General features: G+C 39.7%; 1 protein-coding gene across 1 annotated transcript; it reads right to left on the reverse strand.

Moving 5' to 3' along the window:
- Positions 1–19,279: 19,279 nt before the first annotated feature.
- DNAJB9 (DnaJ heat shock protein family (Hsp40) member B9) lies at positions 19,280–24,022 on the reverse strand. The gene is made up of 3 exons (XM_061414113.1): positions 23,807–24,022; positions 21,697–21,923; positions 19,280–20,778 (listed from the first exon to the last, which is right to left on the reverse strand). Exons 2-3 carry the CDS (start codon positions 21,911–21,913, stop codon positions 20,324–20,326), a joined length of 672 nt encoding a protein of 223 aa, XP_061270097.1. The 5' UTR covers positions 21,914–21,923; positions 23,807–24,022; the 3' UTR covers positions 19,280–20,323.
- Positions 24,023–24,032: the final 10 nt, after the last annotated feature.

The following is a 24,032-nucleotide window of genomic DNA, read 5'->3' on the forward strand; positions in this document are numbered from 1 at the left end:
TTGTTCTTAGTTTTTAAGGAGAAAAGCCAGTGCCTCAGGATTTTGTTGATGGAGGAAACTGAACCAGCTTCAGCTACTTCCTGATTGTCAGTGCCATCTGACTGCTTCCAAACCAGGCCCCATAGGGTGCAGAGAGCAGTAAAAAGTAGCTAACTTGTTTAGTCACTCAGTCATGTCCAACTTTTGTGACCCCTGGACTGTAGCCCACCAGGCTCCACTATCCACAGGATTTCCTGGCAAGAATACTGGAGTGGATTGCCATTTCCTTCTGCAGGGGATCTTTCTGGCCCAGGGATTGAACCCATATTTCCTGCATTTCAGACAGATTCTTTACCACTGAGCCACTGGGGTTATCAAATCAAAACTTGGGTCTTCTCCCCAATGAAGCCTGTTTACTAATACTGCAGTGTTTGTTTCAGGGCACCAGGCAAGGAGTCCAGAGCAGCTAGTGCTCAAAACACCTGAATTCCCCATAGGTTTCTGGGAAGCATTTTCAAAGGCCAGATGAAGGAAGGGAGTCCCAGGGTCAGTGATCAACTTGTGTACGATTCCCTGATTGGTTGATTGTGAGGTAACAGGGCGGTGTCACAGGGGTTAACATTATCAATCCTTAGTTTCCAATAGGCCTGCGGGCTATGCGCACTGTCATCAAGTAGCTAACATCTTCCTTTTGGTGGGGGCTTTAGTTTCTGTGAAACAACTCAGGAAATGTGCATTAGATGCTATTATCTTAGGGACTAAGGTAATATGCAAAGATTATGCAAAGGTACACAAAAAGAGTCAGACATAACAATGACTACAGCATTTCAACAATCTTAGGTACTTAGGAGAAGAGAAGCAGCAGAGGACTCGAGGGGAGGCGTCTGTTCTGGGAAGACCCCATAGGGTCCTGCCTTGTTACACTCCACTCAATCCTTCACTTGCTCTTCTGAGTCCTTGAAAAGAAATTATGGGCTGGTCCTGCAGATATTCATGTCAGCATAGGTAATAAAAAGTCTTGTTGGTGAGGATGTAGAGAAATTGGAATCTTTGTGCTTTTTTGCTGGTAGCAATGTAAGGTGGTGCAGCTACAGAGAAAAGCAGCTTGGCAATTACACAAGAAATTAAACAGAATTACTGTATGACTCAGCAATTTCACTCCTAGGTATATACCCAAAAGAATCAAAAACAGGAGCTCAACAGTAGGCCAACGTTCATAGTAGCATTATGCACAACAACCAAAAGCGGAAGCAACCCAGGTATTTATCAACAGATGAACTTGTGGTATATATATATGATGGAATGATATTCAGCCTTAAAAAGGAAGTTCTGACACAAGCTACAACATGGATGAATCTTGAAGACATTATACTAAGTAAAATAAGTCATTCACAAAAGGTCAAATACTGTATGATTTCACTTATATAGAGTATACCCAAATAGTCAAATCATAGAGACAGATAGAATAGTGATTACTAAAGGTTGGGGGAAGGGGGAATGGGGTGTTATCATTTAACGGGTATAGACTTTAGATGAAGAAAAAGTTCTGGAGATGGATAGTGGCGACAGTCACACACCAATGTGAATGTACTTAATGTCACTGAACTGTACACTTTTATACAGTTAAAATGGTAAATTTTATATTATATATATTTAACCCCTCTAAGCATTTTGGGCAATAGAATATCTTGCCAAATTCAATACTAAAACTTTATTCTTTATTCAGTTTTACTTCCTCCAAACCCACCCCAGCCCCTACTTGTTCCATCTGCAGGTTAGACAGCCCTAAGATCAGGAAACTTGGGAGTGGGAAGCCCAGGATATGGTGGAACACTTCATCTTCCTTGCTGTAGTTGCTATTACCCTCTGGAGCCCTTCAAGGGAGACCAAAGTGAGAGGAGAAGGATGAGCGGGAAGGAAAGTCTGGGTCCAGCTGTCTTTTTTGCCTTGGAGCTCAATGAGTTGAGCAGTTGGCCAAAGAGAATTGCTTGGTGGTAGGCTTTCGTAGACTTTTCTGAAATCACTCCTCATGAGAAACACACATGCACTCATACACAGGACCTCTTCTCTGTAGTTCTCTTGATGCTGAGGGACTCCTCCAATGGCTTCCGTTCAACTTCTTGCTCGGCCCCCTAGTTCCCAGTTCCCAGTCAAGAGGGGGGCATTGGAAAATGGGATCAGAACCAGGCTTCATCTTGTCTTAGCACATCTGCCCTTTGCTGGTAGTACTCAATATCTACTGTGTTGCTACCAGCCTTTGAAGCCTCTGCCTTCCTCTGAAGCAAAAGCAAGAGCTGCATCTAGTGTTCTAAGAGGTTTTTGTTTGCTTGTTTTGGACTTTCGATTAGATGTTCAATGATGCAGAAGTGAAATAAATAATACACAAGTAGGTTGGGGCGGGGGGGAGGTTGTGGCAAATAATAGTAGGGGAAACTCCTGAAGGATGCTGGAACATATGAACAAATTTGTGTAAGCAGCGTAGAGGTCTTCTGAGGAAAGAAGGACTCAAAATCTCAATCTTCTGTCTCAAGATTCAATCAACGAGATATGTGACTACATTGGTGGCTTAGTCTCTAAGTCATGTTCAAGCCTTGGGATCCCTTGGACTGTAGCATGCCAGGCTCCTCCCTCCATGGGATTTACCAGGCAAAAATACTGGAGTGAGTTGCCATTTCCTCCTCCAGGAGATTTTCCTGACCCAGGGATCCTGTATTGCAGGCGGACTCTTTACCGACTGAGCTACTAGGCACTGACCAAAGGTCAGAGCCAAAGACAGTCGAGAGGTCCCTGTGATTAGAAAATCACTGAAAGACAGGAAAAGAGCCAGGGAGTGGGACCAGCACCAAGTCAGGTAAATCAGTGGGGTAATAGTATCAGGTTTCATCTGAGGCTGACTCCAGCGTTTCTGCTGGCAGAGCTCTGAAGATCCTAATCCTTGGAGAATTGTGAAAACTTGTGGCTTAATTTTCCCCAGATCTACGAGCCCCACTGTGACATGGAATATTTAATTTACTGAAACATTAGTATTTATTAATATATTATACAATGTAACTTTTAGATTAAAAGGTATGTGCTAATATTCATGATCTCCAATAAATATGAACCATTAGATGAGAAAACTTGGAGCAAATGAAAGACGTAATCCATAATCCAGGAACTGGTGATAGAGAAGAATTCTCCTCTATAACACCACTGGTCTAAACCTGATGAAGTACCAGGAGGTACTCACTTTTTAATACACATGCAATGAAAGGTGACATGAAAGAGATGCTGCAGCTGGTAGCTTCCGTCCTACTCACTGCCAGGATGGCAAAGTTTTACCTGCTCTCCTAGAGATCTCACTAACTCCTAATCCCTTGCTTCCTCATAATTCCATGAGGATGCTAGCTAGAGCTAGAGTTACCCCAAGTAATATTTTTAATGAAGACAGTTGATCTCCAAGAAGAATGTTCTATACCTGGAGGTCCTTAGACACCAGACACATAAGAAAGACCAGCACCCTCATGGAGCAGAAATATTATTAATAGGTGAGGGAGTGAAGACTTCTCACAGCCAGAGTCATTGTTAAAGACTCAGGGAAATTCTGCAATGAATACATGGTTCTTTATAGTGTCTATCACCATGTTCTCCAAGTTTATTGAACACATCGAAACATTGTGGAAACAGCTATGACACATCAGTTTGGAAAATCTTTTAGCAAATTACAGTGCCAGAATAGCTAACAGCCATCTGGCTGAGAGATGGCCGATAACCTTTGCCCTCATAGAATTTTGGTGAGAATGAGATGAAATGGTTGGTGTGAAAGTTTCTAGCACAGAAGGAACCGTGAGTAGGAACAATGAGTACAGTATTAGAAGAACCAAAATATGAATCAAAATCCTTATGAAGAAACAAGACACTGAAAAGGTGTCTTGATAAATATATCAGGAATGCCAAAGGAAGTGAGGCCTCGTGTATCCTGTGTGTCCAAAAGCAGGGTAGTGGATACTGATGAGCAAAATGGGAGGAAATAAAGGAATACCTCAGCTTCCTCACAGTGCAACTTGTGGTAGAACCAGTTTTAACCTCTGATTTTCCTGCTCTCCCTGCTTCTGACTTAATCCTCTCATTCTCTTATGGCCCACTCCAAAGGCCAAAAGCTTGCACAAGGCACAGATGATAGCTAACAATTAAAATAGAGCAATGGAACACAGAAGGAAAAAGAAAAGCCCGTAGGATGTTATTCATTTTTACAGCACACTGCAGCACCCAGGCGGTCCACGGCTTCAAAGCAAAGCAAGGCCTCCATCTAGTGGAAAAGTGGAGGTGTCTGACATTGCAAATGTTACTTGCAAATGTTATGAAACCCTCCTCCACCCTCCATATTAAATTTGGCAGCTGTTAAAGCTATATGCCAACTAAATCATGCTTGACAATCATATTTGTTTCTGGCTACTTAATTCATTCATTTAGTCCAGTAATAGATATTAACAACATTATATTCCCTACAGCAAAGCAAACAATTACAAACATTTGTAATGTTCCAGCTTCTGCTGTATCACAAATACTAATGCATCAGAGAAAATAAATGAAAAAAATTTCTCCTTCAGGCAGTAGGTTAAGTAGAATAAAGGTAATTTTTTCCTCGTTTCTAATAATAGTGGGAAAAAATGAAACATACAATCATTTTGAAGAAAGTCTTTTCACCTTTGGATGAAATATATTTTTTAATCCATCTAATTAAAACAAAGACTACATTTTAAACTACAATTCAATCAATATATTTAAATTGCTTTTTATAAGAAATAATAGCAAGAATAAAGACTGCAGTTACTCTATATGTTACAGTTTAATGTGGAAAATATTGAATACTTTAAAATATATGAAAAATAGCACCTGATCACCCAAGACACAGTCAATAAGTAAAATTAAATGTCTGAGAGTTCCTATCATTACTCAAAGTATTTGGGAAAAGAAAAAAGATGTGACCTGGTATCACCAATATATGAGCTTATCAACCCAATTGGTAATATGTTTCCATTTGAAATGACATTGAATTGCTTTTGCATTTTAATTATATAACAGAAACTGCAGAAGCTGTTTCAAATAGATTTAAAAATTTGAGAAACTGATAGACAAATGATGCATACATGCTTGGTCGCTTAACAGAAGAAAATTAAGTAAAGGTCAGAGAATGGGTGGGCTTTAAAGAATATGAAGACTAGTTAGAATCCTAAGAGAGGATAAATTCATGATCTTTCATGATGATTAGTGCCTTTTAAGATAACAACAGGATGTCTTCAGAAATGAGGATGGAAGAGGGAGGGTTTGGGCCTAAGAGCATTCACTGAGGTGGGAGAGACAGGCCAAGAATAGAAGAAATGAGGGAATTCCCTGCTGGTCCACCCTGCTTCTGGTTAAGACCTAGCACATCTACTGCATGGGGTGAGGGTTGGATCCCTGGGTGGGGAACTAATAACCCAAATGCTTCAAGGCAAAAAAAAAAAAAAAATAGAAGAGATGAGATTTGTAACTAGTAGGCTACTGCTCAAAGTGGGTGCAAGTTGAAAAAGGAAAAGAAGGAAAATGAAGTCACTCAGTTATGTCCGATTCTTTGCAACCCCACGGACTATAGCCTGCCAGGCTCCTCCGTGCATGGGATTTTCCAGGCAAGAGTACTGGAGTGGGTTGCCATTTCCTTCTCCAGGGGATCTTCCTGACCCAGGTATCGAATCTGGGTCTCCTGCATTGCAGGCTGACTCTTCACCATCTGAGCCACCAGGGAAAAAGGAACTCATAAAAGTTTGGCTATGATTATCAACAAAGATGGAATAGTGCTGCTGCCGCTGCTGCTAAGTCACTCAGTCGTGTCCGACTCTGTGCGACCGTATAGACGGCAGCCCACCAGGCTCCCCCGTCCCTGGGATTCTCCAGGCAAGAACACTGGAGTGGGTTGCCATTTCCTTCTCCAATGCATGAAAGTGAAAAGTGAAAGGGAAGTCGCTCAGTCGTGTCCAACCCTCAGCGACCCCATGGACTGCAGCCTTCCAGGCTCCTCCATCCATGGGATTTTCCATGCTACTGCTGGTGAAAATAATGTCAAAAGGGAGAAATGCATGAACTTCATACAGTAGAAATCCTCCAGGAAAAGCATAATTAGGGGTTTTATAGACACAGTTGTAAAGACTTGACACTAGTAATTAGTTCAAAAAGTGACTTCAAAAGAGTATAAATGAACAAAATTCAAAATTGATGTTATACAATTGATAAACAACATTTTCATTGTTCCATGATTTTCTGATACCAGTACATCATTTTCCAAATAAAATTAAATCTGGTTTGGATTTCCTACCTACCTGCTGATGGGATGGTAAATACCACTATTGGTGCACCTTGCCATCCTCTGAGAAATGTATGAGAATCCCAGGACTCAGATGGCGACAGCAAAATGGGGCAGGCCTGGCCCTCAGTCACATCTGTCTTCATCATCCACCTTCTGCTGCTTTATTTTTCCATCAAGCACTGAGCCTCTGTCCTCTACAGGACCCTGTATTATTTTCCTACTGTAGCTGGAACAAATTACCACAAATTTAGTAGTTTAAAATACAAATCTATTATCTCATAGTCCCAGAGGTTAGAAGTCCAAAATGGGCTTTACTGGGCTAAAAGCAAGGAGTTGGCAGGCCTGTGTTCCAGTCTGGAGGCTCTAGGGGAGAATCCATTTTCTGGCCTTTTTCAAACCTTGTAGAAACTGCCTTCATTCCTTGATGAGTATCCCTTTGCTCCAGCAATGACAAATCTTTTTCAGAACACCATAGTCTCAGATTCTTATTCTTCTGCTTCCCTCTGACCCATTCAAAGACCCTTGTGATTACGTTAGGCCCTCCTCGATAATCCAGGAAACGTCCTTAGGTAAAAGTAAGATGATTAACAACTGTAATTCAGTCCTCAACCTTAATGCTCCCTTGTCACCTACCTGAGCATATTCATAGGTTCTGGGAATTAACATGAACATTTTGGGAAGACCATTACTCTATCTACTACAAACACTATGAGAGAAGTCCCACAATGTAATCCTCTCTAGTGCTTTCAAACGTCTTTTTTACATCATGAAACTCAGTGAAAATGAAAATATTTGATGGCATACTGGGGCAACTGGTTAACCCTGTCATGCCTCAGCACAATTTTGGGGAAGCAGTCTACATTGACTACAGGACTGGTCACGGGGCTTACAATAATGCCATTGAGACTGAGACTTCATAACATTATTAAGGAGATCAAACCACAGACCTGCATGTGCTGTCTCCATGAAGTCTTCCAGGACAACTAAGTGGGAGGGGAAGTTCTGCCATCTTTAATCTGCCACACTTGCTACCTTCCAGTCTCAGAGGATCCCTCTCTCCATGAGGCCAGCACACATTCACCTTTTTATCTAAGCATAAGAGTCGGACATGACTGAGCGACTTTCTCACACACACACACACACACACACACACACACACATGCTTTCTTTGTCTTCCTGTCCTCCCCTTTCTTCTCTGGGACTACCCAATGTGGTTCCTCACTGCTCCTGACACTCAATGAAGGATTTGTGTGACAGCTGCTAGACCTCAACTACCTCAGTCTAACTAATATAAAAAGACTTTTTTTGTTGTTTTTTTCACATAACGAAGACCCCAGGGGAAGTATTGGCTTTAGGCATAGCTGGATCCAGGGATAAATGACTCTGGATCTGTTTATCTAAATTTCCTCCATGGAAGCCCTTTCTCTGTTTCCATAATGTAGCCCTTGGCAGCATGAGGTTGACATCATTTTTCCTGTTAACAGTCTCAGCTGAAAGCACATCCTATACATTTTCCAAACATGAATTCATTGAGATTTCCTTTGACTTATTTTATGATCAATTTTAAAATTTTCCAGAAGCGCTGAAAAAGATAGAATTCTTTTGTTTATTTCTAATTACCACGTAGGAGATATTTTCAGTACACCATTATTATAGCTTTAAAGTAATACTTAAATTGCACATTTATGTCCCTGTGCACACAGCTCAAAGGGGTTTCAAGAAGGAAGATTTATCATTTTCAAAGTTTTTGAAAGAAAAGCTCACATATTCCCATTCAGTAATGAGTGTCTATATAAAAAGAGTTAACAGCTGATTTTAACTTCTTAGCTTAGTAAAAGTTCTTTTAAAGTTCCTCTTTGATCTTCTTATAAGTGAGGAGCCATGTCCTAGTTTTCTGAGTATCTAAAGATCCACTGTATCAATATATAAACTAATTTTGTCTCCTTTCAAAAATAATTTCTTATGAGATATTATCTCTGACAGCTGAGACTATGGTATTTGAACAGAATATTACTTTCTAACACTATAATGTCTGAAAGAAAAATAATGAGAAAAAACTAATAGCAAAAGAGATGTTATCATTTAGTAAAAAAAAAAAATCCACTGGATGACTACATTAGATTCTCAATGTTTTTATGAATAGATGTCATTTATCTGGTATAATCAAAATGTCCCTATTCAGATTAACCCCTTTCTAAGAGATAAATGAAAGATACTGCAATGTTTCCAAAAATCAAATTGCTGTGATATGCCATCTTATTGAGATGTCTAATTCATTCATTCAGTAAATACTGAGTATCCACTCTATGCCCGCCACAGACCTAGGTACACAAGACACATGAGTGAACAAAACAAAGATTCCTATCCTCATGGAACTTATATTCTATCAAGAAGAAAAATGACAACATGATAAGTAAGCAAATAAGAGGGCATTTTAAAAAAATGAAAAAAAGAGATGAAAGGAATGGGGAAGGTAGAGGAGGGACACTTCATAATATTAAATAGGATGACCCAGGAGGTTCTAATGAAATGGTGACATTTGAGCCAAGAATGAAAGGAGGTGAAAGGGTCGGCCGTATGGTCGAAGAGTGGTCCAAAGAGAGGAAAGGGCTAGTGCAAAAGCCCTAAGAAGGAAGCGTGCCTGGCACGTTCCTGAAAGATTAAGAAGCCCAGCTTGGCAGGAACAGAGTGAACAAGGGGAAAAGGAGTAGAAGATAAAATTAGTGAGTTAAGGAGGAGGATGGGCTGATTGTGCACGACCTTGTGGCCAGTTATAAAGGATTTAGCTTCTACTGTTGGAGAAGGCAAGGACAACCCTCTCCAGTATTCTCGCCTGGGAAATTCCATGGACAGAGGACCCTGGCAGGCTACAGTCCATAGGGTCACAAAGAGTAGGACATGACTAAGCCACTAAACAACAACAACCAGCTTCTTCTGTGAATGACAATGGAGTACATAGAAAACTTTAGGCAGAGAAACGTCAAATTCAGACTTACCTTTTAAAAGGATAATCTTAGTTGCTGATTTGATGACACATTATAAGGAAAAAAGAATGAAAATATACCTTTTTCAACTACAAATTGGCACTTACCAAGAGCATTGCTAATGACTGAACAACAAAGGCCTTTGCCATCTGCCTCTATGAAGATTGAACCCAGGCTGCTATGGCTGTTGACCTTCAACAATCCCTGAGGGATTTCAGGGTGGAGTGAGGCACTCTGTGCTCCAGGGAATCTAGTGGGACAGTTCAGTCGCTCAGTCATGTCTGACTCTTTGCGACCCCATGGACTGCAGCACACCAGGCTTCCCTGTCCATCACCAACTCTTGGAGCTTGGTCAAACTCATGTCTATTGAGTCAGTGATGCCTTCCAACCATCTCATCCTCTGTCATCCCCTTCTCCTCCCACCTTCAATCTTTCCCAGCATCAGGGGCTTTTCCAATGAGTTAGTTCTTCACATCAGGTGGCCAAAGTATTGGAGTTTCAGCCTCAGCATCAGTCCTTCCAATGAATATTCAGGACTGATTTCCTTTAGGATTGACTGATTGGATCCCTAGTGGGAAAAGTCTTTGGGTAGTTGGATGTTTTTAGGAACAGATTTTATTATCTCAATCCTTCCATCTCCTCATATCTAGAGAAGCACTAAATCCCTTCATGGTTATGAAGGGATTTCATCCTCATGACTAAAAACAACAAAAAAGTCTTTTTAAAATGAGGGCTTCATGGTATTGAACTCCCTCTTCACCAAAACCTTATATATTCACCTTCACCCACTGCTGCTTTGGAGCATTCTCTCAGAGCTATCTGAGATGCTGCTTCCCAGCCTGCAGTCCTCATTTTGCCCCAACTAGAACTTAACTTGCAACTCACAAGCTGTACATCTTTTTTAGTCAACACTTTGACCCCACTAATCCATGTGAGAGCTGATGGTGTTATTAATATTAGGGTGATAAGAAGTTGTGAGATTCTGAAAAGATTCTGAAGGTATGGCCAGTAGAATTGGCTATGCGGTGGGATTGCAAGAGCAAGAGAGAAACCAAGAATCAACCTGAGCACCTGGCAGGATGGATTGACAATCAGCTGAGATGAAGCAGACTTGAGTTGGAATATCTTGAATTCTATTTTAGATATTCTGAAGAGAGCTGTAGATAGTTGAATATATGAGTCAGAGTTTAGGAGAAAGAGTTGTCCTAGAGACAGAAATTTGTAAGTGGCAGTTATACTGATGACTTTAAAATCACAAAAAGAGGAAGAGAAGAGAGGTAACATATGAAAGGGGAAGGGAAGAAGAAAAAGGAAGGAAAGAAAGAGGAAGAAGAAGAAAGAGAAGAGGGAAGAACCAAGACTGAAAAGACACAAAGAAGAGAAAAAAGAATCAGCAAAGAAAACTAAGAAGCAATCAATGAGAAACAAGAAAAACCAAGAGTTTGGTGTTCTGGGAGCTCAGCCAAGATATATATTAAGGAGGAGAATGTTGAACTGTGTGTAAAGATGAGGACTGAAAAGTGGCCAATTTATTTGTTATTTGACATTGATATGCAATGTGGAGCTCATCAGCGACCCTGATGAGAGTAGTTCTGGTAGAGAGTTCTGGTGGGAATGGAAACTCTTTGAAGAAGTCTCACTACAAAGATGAGCAAAGAAATTAGACAGCAACTGGTTGGAAAAGTAGAGTCAAGAGAAAAAAAATTTTTTAACATAGAACTAGCAAAAGGTTTGTTTCCTGGTAGGAATTATTAAATGGAAAGCAAAAAAACTGGTAACAGGAACAAGAGGGAAGAATTTCTGAAGAATATTTTTGAATGTTCTGAGAGATGTGATCCAGTCTATGGTGGAGAGGTTGGCTTTAGGAGGGAACATAAGGAGTTTACTGATGGTAGTGGGCTCATAGAAAGGCAGAGGAAGTGGAGCAGCCTCTATAGAAGATGATAGGAAACTTGGAGAGTTCTTTTCAGAATTCTTCCATTTTTTCAATGAAGAAAGAAAATTGCCAGCTATGAATGAGCATGGATGCATTTATCTTTGCGCTTTTTTTTTTTCTCATCCAGGTGAATTTTCTGATTTCTCCAATACTAGTTTATTATATGCATATTTTTTATGTCATTTTCCATGTGGCAAACCAACACAGAGACATCAGTGGGCATTCTGAGAATAAGAAAAAGAGGACTTTTAGGCTTGGATCCCTTAAGGTGCATTACTATGCATAATGTATCTCTTAAGCATATGTATTCTATCTTGATGACCAAAATCTAACATTAATCCAGAGCTTTGTAATGTTTATAACAAAGAAAAGCAAAGTAATACTATACACATGTGCTTTACACTTTCAATGACATGGCTGTCTCTTCAAATCACTCTTCTAATTAATTTTCTCTACTGCCCATAGTAGTGCTATAAGGGACATTAATCCTAACACTTATTTATGGAAAACTTTTAAAGTGTTTTAAAGTTTGTCTTTTCCACAAAAGTGTGTTCTTTAATTAGATTTAAAGGTATTGGTAGTCCAGAGTTTCCAGAGTGTTACATGGAATTCTTTTACTTAATTGGTCCAGAGAGATGCTCCTAGAAAAAGAGTTTTTTGATCATAGATTTTAGAAATGCCTCAAACTATATTTGCTTCTCGGAGCTATGCATGTAAAAAAAATAATTGAGAAGTCTTAGGGGAATACGGGATTCCCTGGTGGCTCAGAGGTTAAAGGGTCTGCCTGCAATGCCGGAGACCTGGGTTCAATCCCTGGGTTGGGAAGATCCCCTGGAGAAGGAAATGGCAACCCACTCCAGTATTCTTGCCTGGAGAATCCCATGGATGGAGGAGCCTGGTGGGCTCCTCCAGGGCGCAAAGTCCTCCTCCAGTCCACCGGGCGCAAAGAGTCGGACATGGCTGAGCGACTTCACTTTCACTTCAGGGGAATAAAGAAAACTAGTGTTTCCCATACTTATTTTCATTGAACACACAAATAACACAGTTTACAGCTATTCTTTTTTTTAAATATAGCATTAAGTAATACAGTCATTAGGCATATTTATTTTGATATTATTCCAATATTTAAGAATATGAATGTGACTGATACATTATTACAGAGTAGATTAGCCTATTCCAACTAACATAGCACCTCTACCTACAACAGGGAAGGAAACGGAGTGAAGGAACAAAAACGCTCTCTGAAAAGGAAAGAAAATGTTTTTCTCTGTATCTTACATCTCTAATGTATGTGGGTCTATATTCCTGATGTGTGTCAGGGAATGAGAATCAGTATTATCTAAATGATAAGAATGAATACAAATAACCAAATAATTATGCATTAGAAAACATCAACTCATTCCATTTCTAATTATGAAACATAATGTAGAAAATAGTAAAATTCATTTAAAACAAGAAAATGTTATTGCTCTTTTAATAATACCAACATGTTAATACATTTCATTGTCACTAAAAATAAACTGTAAAATACCAGCGAATGATTTTAATGACTTTTCCCTAATATGTGTAATCACTCATGTAATTTTTCAAGTGATCATTATTACTTGAAATTATATTTGAATAATAATAAATTAAGCTTAAAAATTAAATAGTGGAAAGTTTTTTATTTTAAGCTGCTAATTTAGTGAGTGATAATTATATAATGTGTCATAACCCAAAAAAGACTACCATGAAGCATCTTTGAGATGTCAGCAGCATAGATTGGTGGAGGGAAGGTGAAAACAATGTAGATTTGAAAACAGGTGTAGATTTGACTCCCTCCAGGCCAGTAGTTAAAATTCAAAACAGGTATTCAAATAAATGAGGGAAATTGAGGTTTGACAGTGGCAGGATGGGGCAGAATAGAAAGCAGTGGATCAAAGCAAAAGATTTGATCCGGTAAATGGGTCATGGTAGCAACCAATCTTCACATGAAAAAGAATACAATAGCCTCAACTTTGAAGAAAGAGACTTATATCTCTAATTTAGTCAACACCATTAGCATATGATTTCCTTCTTTAAATGCCTACACAATGATAAATACGAGGTACTCAAAGATACTTTGATTTGTAGATATTGGATAGGTGGCTAGGTCTACTTACTACCTAGTAATACACTAATATGGCATGGAATTCCATTTTATACCTCAAAAAATCACAAATTCTTATATTATAGAAATTTGGAGTCTGTCCCAAATAGTTGAAACCACAAACATTAAACCTACCAATGCCAAGATTCTGTAACATTTAAGATGAGGTTGATTCCTAACTGAAAAATTCAGCTATCAGTTCAGGGTACAAAGAGAAAAGCCCAGTCTTCTTTAAAAATCTCTAATGGTGGGGCTTCCCTGATAGTCCAGTGGTTAAGAATCCACTTGCCCATGCAGGGGACATGGATTCGATATGGAACAACTAAGCCCGAGTGCCACAACTCCTGGAGCCCATGAGCTTTAGGGCCCTCAAGCCACAACTACTGAGACTGTGTGCCCTAGAGCCTGGGCACTGCAACTACTGAAACTGGCATGTGACTCTCAGGCTCTAGAGCACAGGCTCAATAGTTGTGGCACATGGGCTTTGTTGCTCTGTGGCATGCAGGATCTTCCGAGATCAAGGATCAAACCTGTGTCTCCTGCATTGGCAGACAGATTCTTCACCTCTGAGCTACTAGGGAAGCCCCACTTTCTACTTCTTGATAAACTTTTTTTCACTTTCTCCCAAGACACAAAACTCCTAACACACTGGCTGCCTCTTCTGAGATATCGTTGTGTATTCCTCATTTTCTCCTCATGTTTCTTTTGGGGGGAGGGGAGGGGCTCTTTTGCCTTTAATTTTAGAGCACTTGAGGGCTTAGTTCTTGGATTGTTTCTTTTTATATCTATAAATATTCCCTTGGTGATTTAGACTCGTGGTTTAAAATATTCCCTATATTTTGACAATTCAGAAATACACATCTTCAGCTCAGCTCTCTCCAAATTCCAGGCCTATCTCTAACCCTGTGTATACATTATTTCAAAATTGTATGTCCAACTGAACTTCCCATCTTTCCCCTTAAATGTCTTCTTGCAGCTTTCCCCATCTTAAGTTAACAACAACTGTCCTTCTGGTTCTCTAAACACTAAGCTTGGAATAATCTTTTTATCCTCTTTCACGCCTACATCCAATTGTTAAGCAAATAATCCTGGCAACTACTGGCAACCATTCCCACTGGTGCAGTGTGAGCTGCATTAATCTCTCATCCGGGAATATGAAGGTAGTCTAACTGATCTCTCTAGCCCACCACTGCCCCTCTACAGTCTACTAGCAACACAGCAGCCTGTATGATCCTTCTAAAGTCTATGAAAGTGAGTCATCTATTTGCTCAAAACTCAGCTATCACATTCCATTGTCAAATCTTTACAAAAGCTGACAAAGCCCTACAGGATCTGTCCTGCCCACCTACCTCACTATCTTTATAGACTCATCTCCAACTACTCCGCCTTATCAGTGACCTCCAGCTATGTCGGCTTCTTCACTTTTCCTAGGACTTGTTACACATTTCCATCTTTCATACATATAACTCAAGTCTGTATATTCACCTTCTCAATGAGGCCTACATAGTCAACCAGTAAATACGGGGTTTGATGTCCAGGCTTCTATTCCCTACTGTTGGTTTTCCTTAAAGGTCTGAATTCCTTGAGCATATGTATGTGTTTATGAAGGAATTCAATTTGCATAGATGAGAAAAAGTTTCTTCAACAGTAACGTATGCCTGCAATACAGCTCCTTTTTCAATAGGAGCTATGGTTTCTTGTAAGTTGTCAGGGTATTTCAACCTGCAAGCAACTGCAGATAAGTATGTAATCAGGATGCAGAAATTATTGCTCCCTACACGTCAAAATATGGTTTTATTTACTCTGGGACTGGAGTGTTACTATTATTCAACACCACCCTCTCCACCACCAAGTGAAAATTCACCTCTGCTCAATCTATCATGTCATCTCAATGCCCACAATTGGGGAGCCTGCCCAGAAATAATCTTTTTCTTTGAAGAGTTACACTGAGTCTCTGACCTTAAGAAAAAGCTGTCAACAGTTTACCTGAAAGCAAAAGGGCAAGAGTTCCCAATGAAGTTCTTCAATGAATTAACATAATTGAGCTCTGGCCCATTTCTTCACTAAAAATCTGAGACTTAAAAGCTTCTCCAACATCTTAACTATGGTTCTCAGATTTACCTCTCAATTCAAGCTCTTTGCTTTATACCCTTTTATATCATGCCTCAAAACTCCTGGATGTTATTTTATGTTATAAGCATGTTCATGGCTTCGTTTAGATTAGATCTGATAGAGAGAGTGCCTGAAGAACTATGGACTGAGGTTTGTGACATTGTACAGGAGGCAGTGACCAACCTCAAGAAAAAAAATGCATAAGGCAAAATGGTTCTCTGAGGAGTCCTTATAAATAGCTGAGAAAAGAAGGGAAACTAAAGGCAAAGGAGAAAATGAAAAGATATACCCATTTGAGCAGAGTTCCAAAGAAGAGCAAGGAGAGATACAAAAGCCTTCCTCAGTGATCAATGCAAAGAAATAGAGGAAAACAATAAATTGAGAAAGGCTAGAGATCTCTTCAAGAAAATTAGAGATACCAAGGGAACATTTCATGCAAAGATGGGCTCAATAAAGGACAGAAACAGTATGGACCTAACAGAAGCAGAAGATATTAAGAAGAGGTGGCAAGAATACACAGAAGAACTGTACAAAAAAGATCTTCATGACCCAGATAACCACGATGGTGTGATCACTCACCTAGAACCAGACATCCTGAAATGCAAAGTCAAGTGGGCCTTAGGAAGCATCACTATGAACAAAGCTAGTGGAGGTGATAGAATTCCAATTGTGCTATTTCAAATCCTAAAAGATGATGCTGTCAAAGTGCTGCACTCAATATGCCAGCAAATTTGGAAAACTCAGCAGTGGCCACAGGACGGGAAAAGGTCAGTTTTCATCCCAAGAAAGGCAATGCCAAAGAATGCTCAAACTACTGCACTCCAACATCTTAACTATGCACTCATCTCACACGCTAGCAAACTAATGCTCAAAATTCTCCAAGCCAGGATTCAACAGTACGTGAACCGTGAACTTTGATATTCAAGCTGGATTTAGAAAAGGCAGAGGAACCAGAGATCAAATTGTCAACATCAGTTGGATCATTGAAAAAGCAAGAGAGTTCCAGAAAATACTTACTTCTGCTTTATTGACTATGCCAAAGCCTTTGACTGTGTGGATCACAATAAACTGTGGAAAATTCTGAATGAGATGGGAAAGCCAGACCACCTTACATGCCTCCTGAGAAATCTGTATGCAGGTCAAGAAGTAACAGTTAGAACTGGACATGGAACAACAGACTGGTTCCAAATCGGGAAAGGCTGTATATTGTTACCTGCTTATTTACCTTATTTATAGAGTACATCATGCGAAATGCCAGGCTGGATGAAACACAAGCTGGAATAAAGATTGCTGGGAGAAATATCAGTAACCTCAGATATGCAGATACACCACTCTTACAGCAGAAAGCAAAGAACTCAAGATGAAAATGAAAGAGAGTGAAAAAGTTGGCTTACAACTCAACATTCAGAAAACTAAGTTCATGGCATCTGGTCCCATCACTTCATGCAAATACATGGGGAAACAATGGAAACAAGAGACTATTTTGGGGAGCTCTAAAATCACTGCAGATGGTGACTGCAGCCTTGAAATTAAAAGACACTCTTTGGAAGAAAAGCTATAACCAACATAGACAGCATATTGAAAAGCAGAGGCATTATTTTGCCAATAAAGGTCCGTCTAGTTAAAGCTTGGTTTTTCCAGTAGTCATGTATGGATGTGAGAGTTGGACTATAAAGAAAGCTGAGCAGAGAAGAATTGATAATTTTGAACTGTGGTGTTGGAAAAGACTCTTTGAGAGTCCCTTGGACCACAAGGAGATCCAACCAGTCCATCCTAAATTAAATCAGTCCTTAATATTCATTGGAAGGACGGATGCTGAAACTCCAGTACTTTGGCCACCTGATGCAAAGAACTGACTCATTTGAAAAGACCCTGATGCTGGGAAAGATTGAAGGCAGAAGAAAGGGACGACAGAGGATGAGACAGTTGGATGGCATCAACAACTCGAGGGACGTGAGTTTGAGCAAGCTCTGGGAGTTGGTGATGGACACAGAAGCCTGGCATGCTGCAGTCATGGTGTCGCCGAGTCGGACACGACTGAGCAACTGAACCATGGCTTCATCGTATTCTGTCATTGGAACTTGGCGGGAAACCACCATGACTGACTTTATTCAGTATGTCACACGGAACTGAAGGTGCCAGCATTAACATGAACAATATAAATTTTAGAGACCTACTCCTGATATAAATTTCTGTATTCTCTTCAACAGTGGTCTCATTTTCCCCTGCTGCTGCTGCTAAGTCGCTTCAGCCGTGTCCAACTCTGTGCGACCCTATAGACGGCAGCCCACCAGGCTCCCCCGTCCCTGGGATTCTCCAGGCAAGAACACTGGAGTGGGTTGCCATTTCCTTCTCCAATGCATGAAAGGGAAAAGTGAAAGTGAAGTCGCTCAGTTGTGTCCGACTCTTCGCAACCCCATGGACTGCAGCCCACTAGGCTCCTCCATCCATGGAATTTTCCAGGCAAGAGTACTGGAGTAGGGTGCCACTGCACCATTTCCCCTAGTGTGGTTTTATTTAGAAAAATTAAAATAACTACTTCATGAATGCATAAATTCTTAACTGACCTTGAAGTGAAGTGAAGTGAAGTGAAGTTGCCCAGTCGTGTCCAACTCTTTGCGACCCCGTGGACTGTAGCCTACCAGGCCTCTCCGTCCATGGGATTCTCCAGGCAAGAGTACTGGAGTGGGTTACCATTTCCTTCTCCAGGGGATCTTCCTGACCCAGGGTCGAACCTGGGTCTCCCGCATTGGAGGCAGATGCTTTAACCTCTGAGCCACTAGGCAACCTAAATTTTCATGGAACTGATCTCAGAATTGGATCTGAAATTTAGAGCACAAAACTGCCTACCAATCTACAGCACCAAAAGAACTTCAAATTTACCACATGCACTACAGTACCCAATGCAAGACATACTCAATCCCCAAAACTTGAAGAATTACACAAGTTAGCTCCAGAAAAACATAAAGTCATGTTATGTTACTATTTTATATAGAAGAAAAAAAGGTGACAGATTTTGTGTTGACTTATATAGGGAGTACAGATTAAGCTATCATATTGGTCATTGCATAACTACAGGAGTTCACCATTCTCTTTGTACATTCAACCTATACAAACTATAAAGAAAAAAAATTCTAAATTACGGAGGAAATTGTTATACTGATTACTGGTCTAATTTCTAGTTGCTTACACAGCTAATTACTCACACATACCTAGATTATCTAAGCATCTTTCTTTATATTTAGCTTGTATCCTAAGTGTGTATGACTCATGGTACATTTTCCCTTGCAAAAAGTATGCCAAGGAGCAAAATGGGAGGTTTAAAAAAGGGGGGGCGGGGGGGGGCAAGCAAATGAATGTTTAAAACTAGATAAAATAATCCTTCATGTTTGTGATTTGAAATTTTTTTTTTGCTTATTTTTTTGCCTTACTTTTTCTGTTTAATAGGCCACAGAGAATTTTTAGACCAAAATTCAAGGCAGGCGATTTTCTTATTATCAAATGAAAGTAGTATGTATAACTTTTAGGAACTAATAAAGATACATAAATATAATACATTCATTTTCTTCACAGATTTCAAATTAAAGATGATTACTAACAAATATAGGTTCATGCAGTCTGCTTTTTCCCAACCAGGCCTGAAGAGGAAAGAACCAGTGGCAAGAATACTCGCTCCTAGCAAGCAAATATACCAAAATTATAATTAACAGAATCTTCAAACTTCTAGAATAGTCTATGGTCAGTATTAGCAGCTCAATTGCTTATATACCCTCCAGAACTGCAGAATAGACTTTTAAGAATAAAATGAAAACAGAGATCATATTGTAAATATTATATTTCTCTCACTCACAAAGCTGTATGAGATATTTACTAGTTTTAATATGTATCCATAGGATTAGTACTCATATGGAGTACAACATGGAACAAGTGCAGAACTAAAGAAATAAGTCCATCTGAAAACAAAAGCACACATTTCTTAGGATTTAAAAATATTGCACATAATAAGGTTGCACAGAAATTACTGGCTGTTTTTATAAACAGAATGAGGTATTAGTCAATCTCTAAAGATGAGTGCAAAGAAGAAAAACCACACACACACAAAAATACATAAATTCACACTAAGACCTAGAGGGCCAACAACTAATTAAGAAATGTGAAAAGATGTGTAAAACAGCTATGACTTTAACACTACAAAATCATTAGCCAGGGATCAAACAGGTAACAATCTCTTGACAATATTTAAGTTTTCAACTTTCTTTTGGTCTTAAAAACTATGAGCAACACAATCATTTCCTTTACTCCAATTCTTCTGCATGGTTCTGTGGTAAATATTAAACCATACTTTTCTCAAGCTTTCAGTGGAAATTAAACAAGATACTGCTTGCCATCCTTTGCTGAACTGAATTATACAGTTTCACATACATTTTGCAACCTAAGTCAGAGATGCTACAGAGCATGCAATTTTAAATTAGCAAAGGTTTCACTCAAAAAAAATCATTCATGTTCACATAATTTAAATCTAGAATAACTTTTAAAGTTTAACCTTTAAATATTTATCAGGCAAAGTCAATTCTTTCCTTAAATTGGTCATAAGCCCAAGGACAAGTAGAGAAAAAAAGACCAGGCAGAATTATAGTATCTTTTTTTTAAAGAACCTTGTCTAATCAGGGAAATTAATTAGCTATTGGTCTCCTAATTAGATGTTGAATTGTCAAAAACAATTTAAATATATTTAACAGCTATATTAAGTTAAGTGAAATCATGCACTTGTCAAAATAGTTCACAAAAAAATTCTTTCTGCATCAAAGATATTGAAGAGGAGTCACCTAATTGGGTTTAATGAGAACAGAAAAAGAACCAACTACTGTCCTGAACAGTCAGTGTATGTAGTAACCATATTTCCTCTTCGTTGAGTGACAGTCCTACAGTGCTTGCTAGATCCATGGAATCTATTTTCAGTCTGTACTGTATGTCCATTGTTGGTGGTGTCAAAACCACTAAAAGAAAACATTTTCTCCATATCTTCAAACATGTCATCAAACAAACCACCTCCAAAAGAAAACTCCTGGAAATGGTGCCTTTGTCTACTGGAACCATCCTGGCGTGTCTGGAAGTGATTTTCAAAATGCTTCTTGGACCGAGTATTTTGGTTTTGACCAAAAAAATCAAAGTCCTTAAATAAGTCATCAAAATTGAAGTTAAATGAGTGCTCAAAAGGACTTCCACTAGCTCTTTGTCCTTTACCATTAGTAAAAGCATTATGTCCAAGTGTATCATATTCTTTCCGCCTATTAGCATCTGAGAGAGTTTCATATGCTGAAAAGAAATAAAAATACTTTAGTAACTGAAGAGAAACAAAATTACATATATCCAAACCTTTTAAATTTATCTATTTTATGAAAAGATTTCACAGCACAAATAAAACCAAAGCTTACAAGCGTAAGAGTAAAAAGTCACAAAAGGCAGAGATTTTTTGTCTTACCCACTGTATGCTATCAGCAGTTAGCACAATACCTGCCTCTAGTATCTATACAATAAATGTTAAATAAATGCTACCATTACTAAAAATAATTATATGGGCAACAATTTCAGAGTTATTCTTCATACTATTTGTGTAAAAATCACTGCTTGCATTAAAGAATTTAATGAGCAAATTAAGAGGAATTCAGATTTTTCACCTCCTTACTAGCTGAAATAAATGTTTAACTCCAACTCCCAGTTACCACTACCCAACATTAACTACTGAATGCTCAGGAGATGCAATCTGTTTCGGAATTAGTATTAAGTCAAAACTTGTTTAAAACTTTTCCTTTAAAGACAAATGTGGCTTTGAGATGTAGACCAAGTGAGGAAGAAAAAAAAAACATTTAAAATCTATTTAATTTTTTTATGCTCAATAGTTTTATATTTAATCTCCATACTTCATAAAAACTTTAAATTTGAGGTATCTAAAATTCCTAACATAAACAATAAGCGATGTTATAAATAATAAAAGAATGAAATAATACCTTTTCAACATTTTTAGATCTGAATGCCCAAAAAAGTATATACTTCCATACATCCAGGATCAAAATGTTATAAGAAAACAGCCTTGAGACTTTCATTACATTTACATATACATCCCACTTTACCTCTCATCTCCCACAAAACCTTCAAATACATACAAACTTCTTACCTATCATTCTCCTTTACTACTTAATACCTTTGAGACCTTGGAAATAGTCATTTACATACCTTCTGCAATCTCTCTGAATTTTGCTTCAGCATCAGGGCTCTTATTTTTATCAGGATGGTATTTCATGGCCAACTTGTGAAAGGCCTTCTTGACTTGGCGCTCTGAGGCCGACTTTGGCACACCTAAGATATCATAGTAACTTTTGGAAGCCAAAATTAATTCAGTTATCATTAAAATGCAGATTGCAAAGATGAAAACTGATTGGGGAGTAGCCATTTCTAATATTCTAAAAAAGAACAGAAAAAAAATTATGGAATTAATCTTTAGATTTTTCTTTTAAAATGAACTGGGTGAGCTTTTAGGATTTAAAGTACACTAATGCAGTAATGCAAAAAGGGTGGAAAATCAAAATACTTTTTGAAAGAATCCTAATCTTCAAGAATGTATACTCTGCTTCTGCTGCTGCTGCTAAGTCATTTCAGTCGTGTCCGACTCTGCGACCCTATAGATGGCAGCTCACCAAGCTCCCCCGTCCCTGGGATTCTCCAGGCAAGAACACTGGAGTGGGTTGCCATTTCCTTCTCCAATGCATGAAAGTGAAGTCGCTCAGTCGTGTCCAACTCTTCGCGAGCCCATGGACTGCAGCCTACCAGGCTCCTCCGCCCATGGGATTTTCCAGGCAAGAGTACTGGAGTGGGTTGCCATTGCCTTCTCCGATGTATATTCTAAAGGGGTTTAAAAAAATTTAACTGGAAACATGTCTATGGTAAATAGCCCCATATGTCTAAATTAGCAGTAACCTTCCCTCCTTAAGAAACAGGCTTCCCAGATGGCTCAGTGGTAAAGAATCAGCCTGCCAAGCAGAAGACGCAGGTTCAATTCCTGGGTCGGGAAGATCCCCGGAGGAAATGGCAACCCACACCACAATTCTTGCCTGGAAAATCCTATGGGCAGAGAGAAGCCTAGCAGGCGACAGTCCACGGAGTTGCAAAAGAGTCAGACACAACTTAATGACTCAACAGCAACAAAGAAATTTTCAGTTTTCATTTCGGCAAAAGGAGCCAAGGCTTGCACTTATAGAATCTCAATATCACAATAATATCGACAACTCAACAGAACGTAATCTCTTTAAAAAAAAAAAAAACAAAACTGTAAGATCTCAAATATTTAATACAAAAGCATGAATATATGTTATGTTAAAAACTCGTAATTAACAAAATTTAGGATTTCTGCTAAGGCTGCCAAAAAAAAAAAAAAATGAACTTTCATTGTTTGTACTACAGATAAGGTAAATTTACTTTCAAACTTCTCAGGAGTCATTAAAGTATTTCTCTAACCTCAAAGAAGTTTCCACCTAGAATACAACTTGGAATTCTCGAGACTACAGATTAAATGATTCGCGATTTAAAAAGAATTGATCCTGTTTTTTGAATATAGGAGTGCTTATAAACCTAAGATGACATAACATGCCCTACGAAAGACACTCTGGTTTGTGGAAACTGCCTGCCTTCCTCTCCTGTGGCCCATTTGAAGCGTAATTAGTAGACAGATCACTTCTTTCCAGAGAGTTAGTCACAGTCACGGGTACCAAGAATCAAGTACAAACTCCTGGTTAAACGAACACAAACCAAGCGTGTACTGCGGTGCCAAAGGGCGGTTGCCAAAGGGCGGGTCTAACACTGGCAGAGAGGTACCTTCCTGGTTTAATAAACTTCATTTCACAGTTTCAAGGTGAATATCCCATCCTTTCCTAGAAGACTGACTGCCTTATACTGACTCCTCATTCCTAAGAGGGACCTGGCGGACAGTCCCGAGGGTCTCTCCTCAGAACCGGTGACTGCTTGGACTAGACCGTCAGCCCTCACCCATACTCGCCCTAGCAGACCAGATGCAGCCGTTGGGTTGAAGGGCTCGGGGTCCCACCCGGGGTCCGGCCCTGAGAGGAGCTGCCCACACCCGAGAAAGCCCGCGGCACAACCCCACGACAAACAGCACTACGCTGTGTTTCTGCCATCACCTTTCCCCTATTTTCCTCAAGAACACCGGGCAGCCCGAAGCCCCAGCGGCGATCGTAGCGGATACCGAGGCCTAACCCCCCTCCCCGAGACCTCGGCCTCGTCTCTCGTCCACAACCTCCGGCTGCTGCTGCTCCTAACCGGCGACACTAACCAGCGACTCCACACGGCCGCTCGGCTCGGCCTTCACCCCGGCCTCAGCAGCTTCCGTGAGCCGATACGGGCCCACTGCCTCCTGTCCGCCGACCTCACACGCCTCTCGCAACCGCCTTCCCGCACAGCCCGCTCCCCACTGGCTGGCCGGTAGCTGCGGGCGCCTGCACCTCAGGAGGACATACACGAAACGCTTTTCTATTGGCTCCCGCCTCCCCACCTGACCC

This window comes from Bos javanicus, chromosome 4 (assembly GCF_032452875.1).
Source record: "Bos javanicus breed banteng chromosome 4, ARS-OSU_banteng_1.0, whole genome shotgun sequence".
In the NCBI taxonomy this organism is placed as follows: domain Eukaryota; kingdom Metazoa; phylum Chordata; class Mammalia; order Artiodactyla; family Bovidae; genus Bos; species Bos javanicus.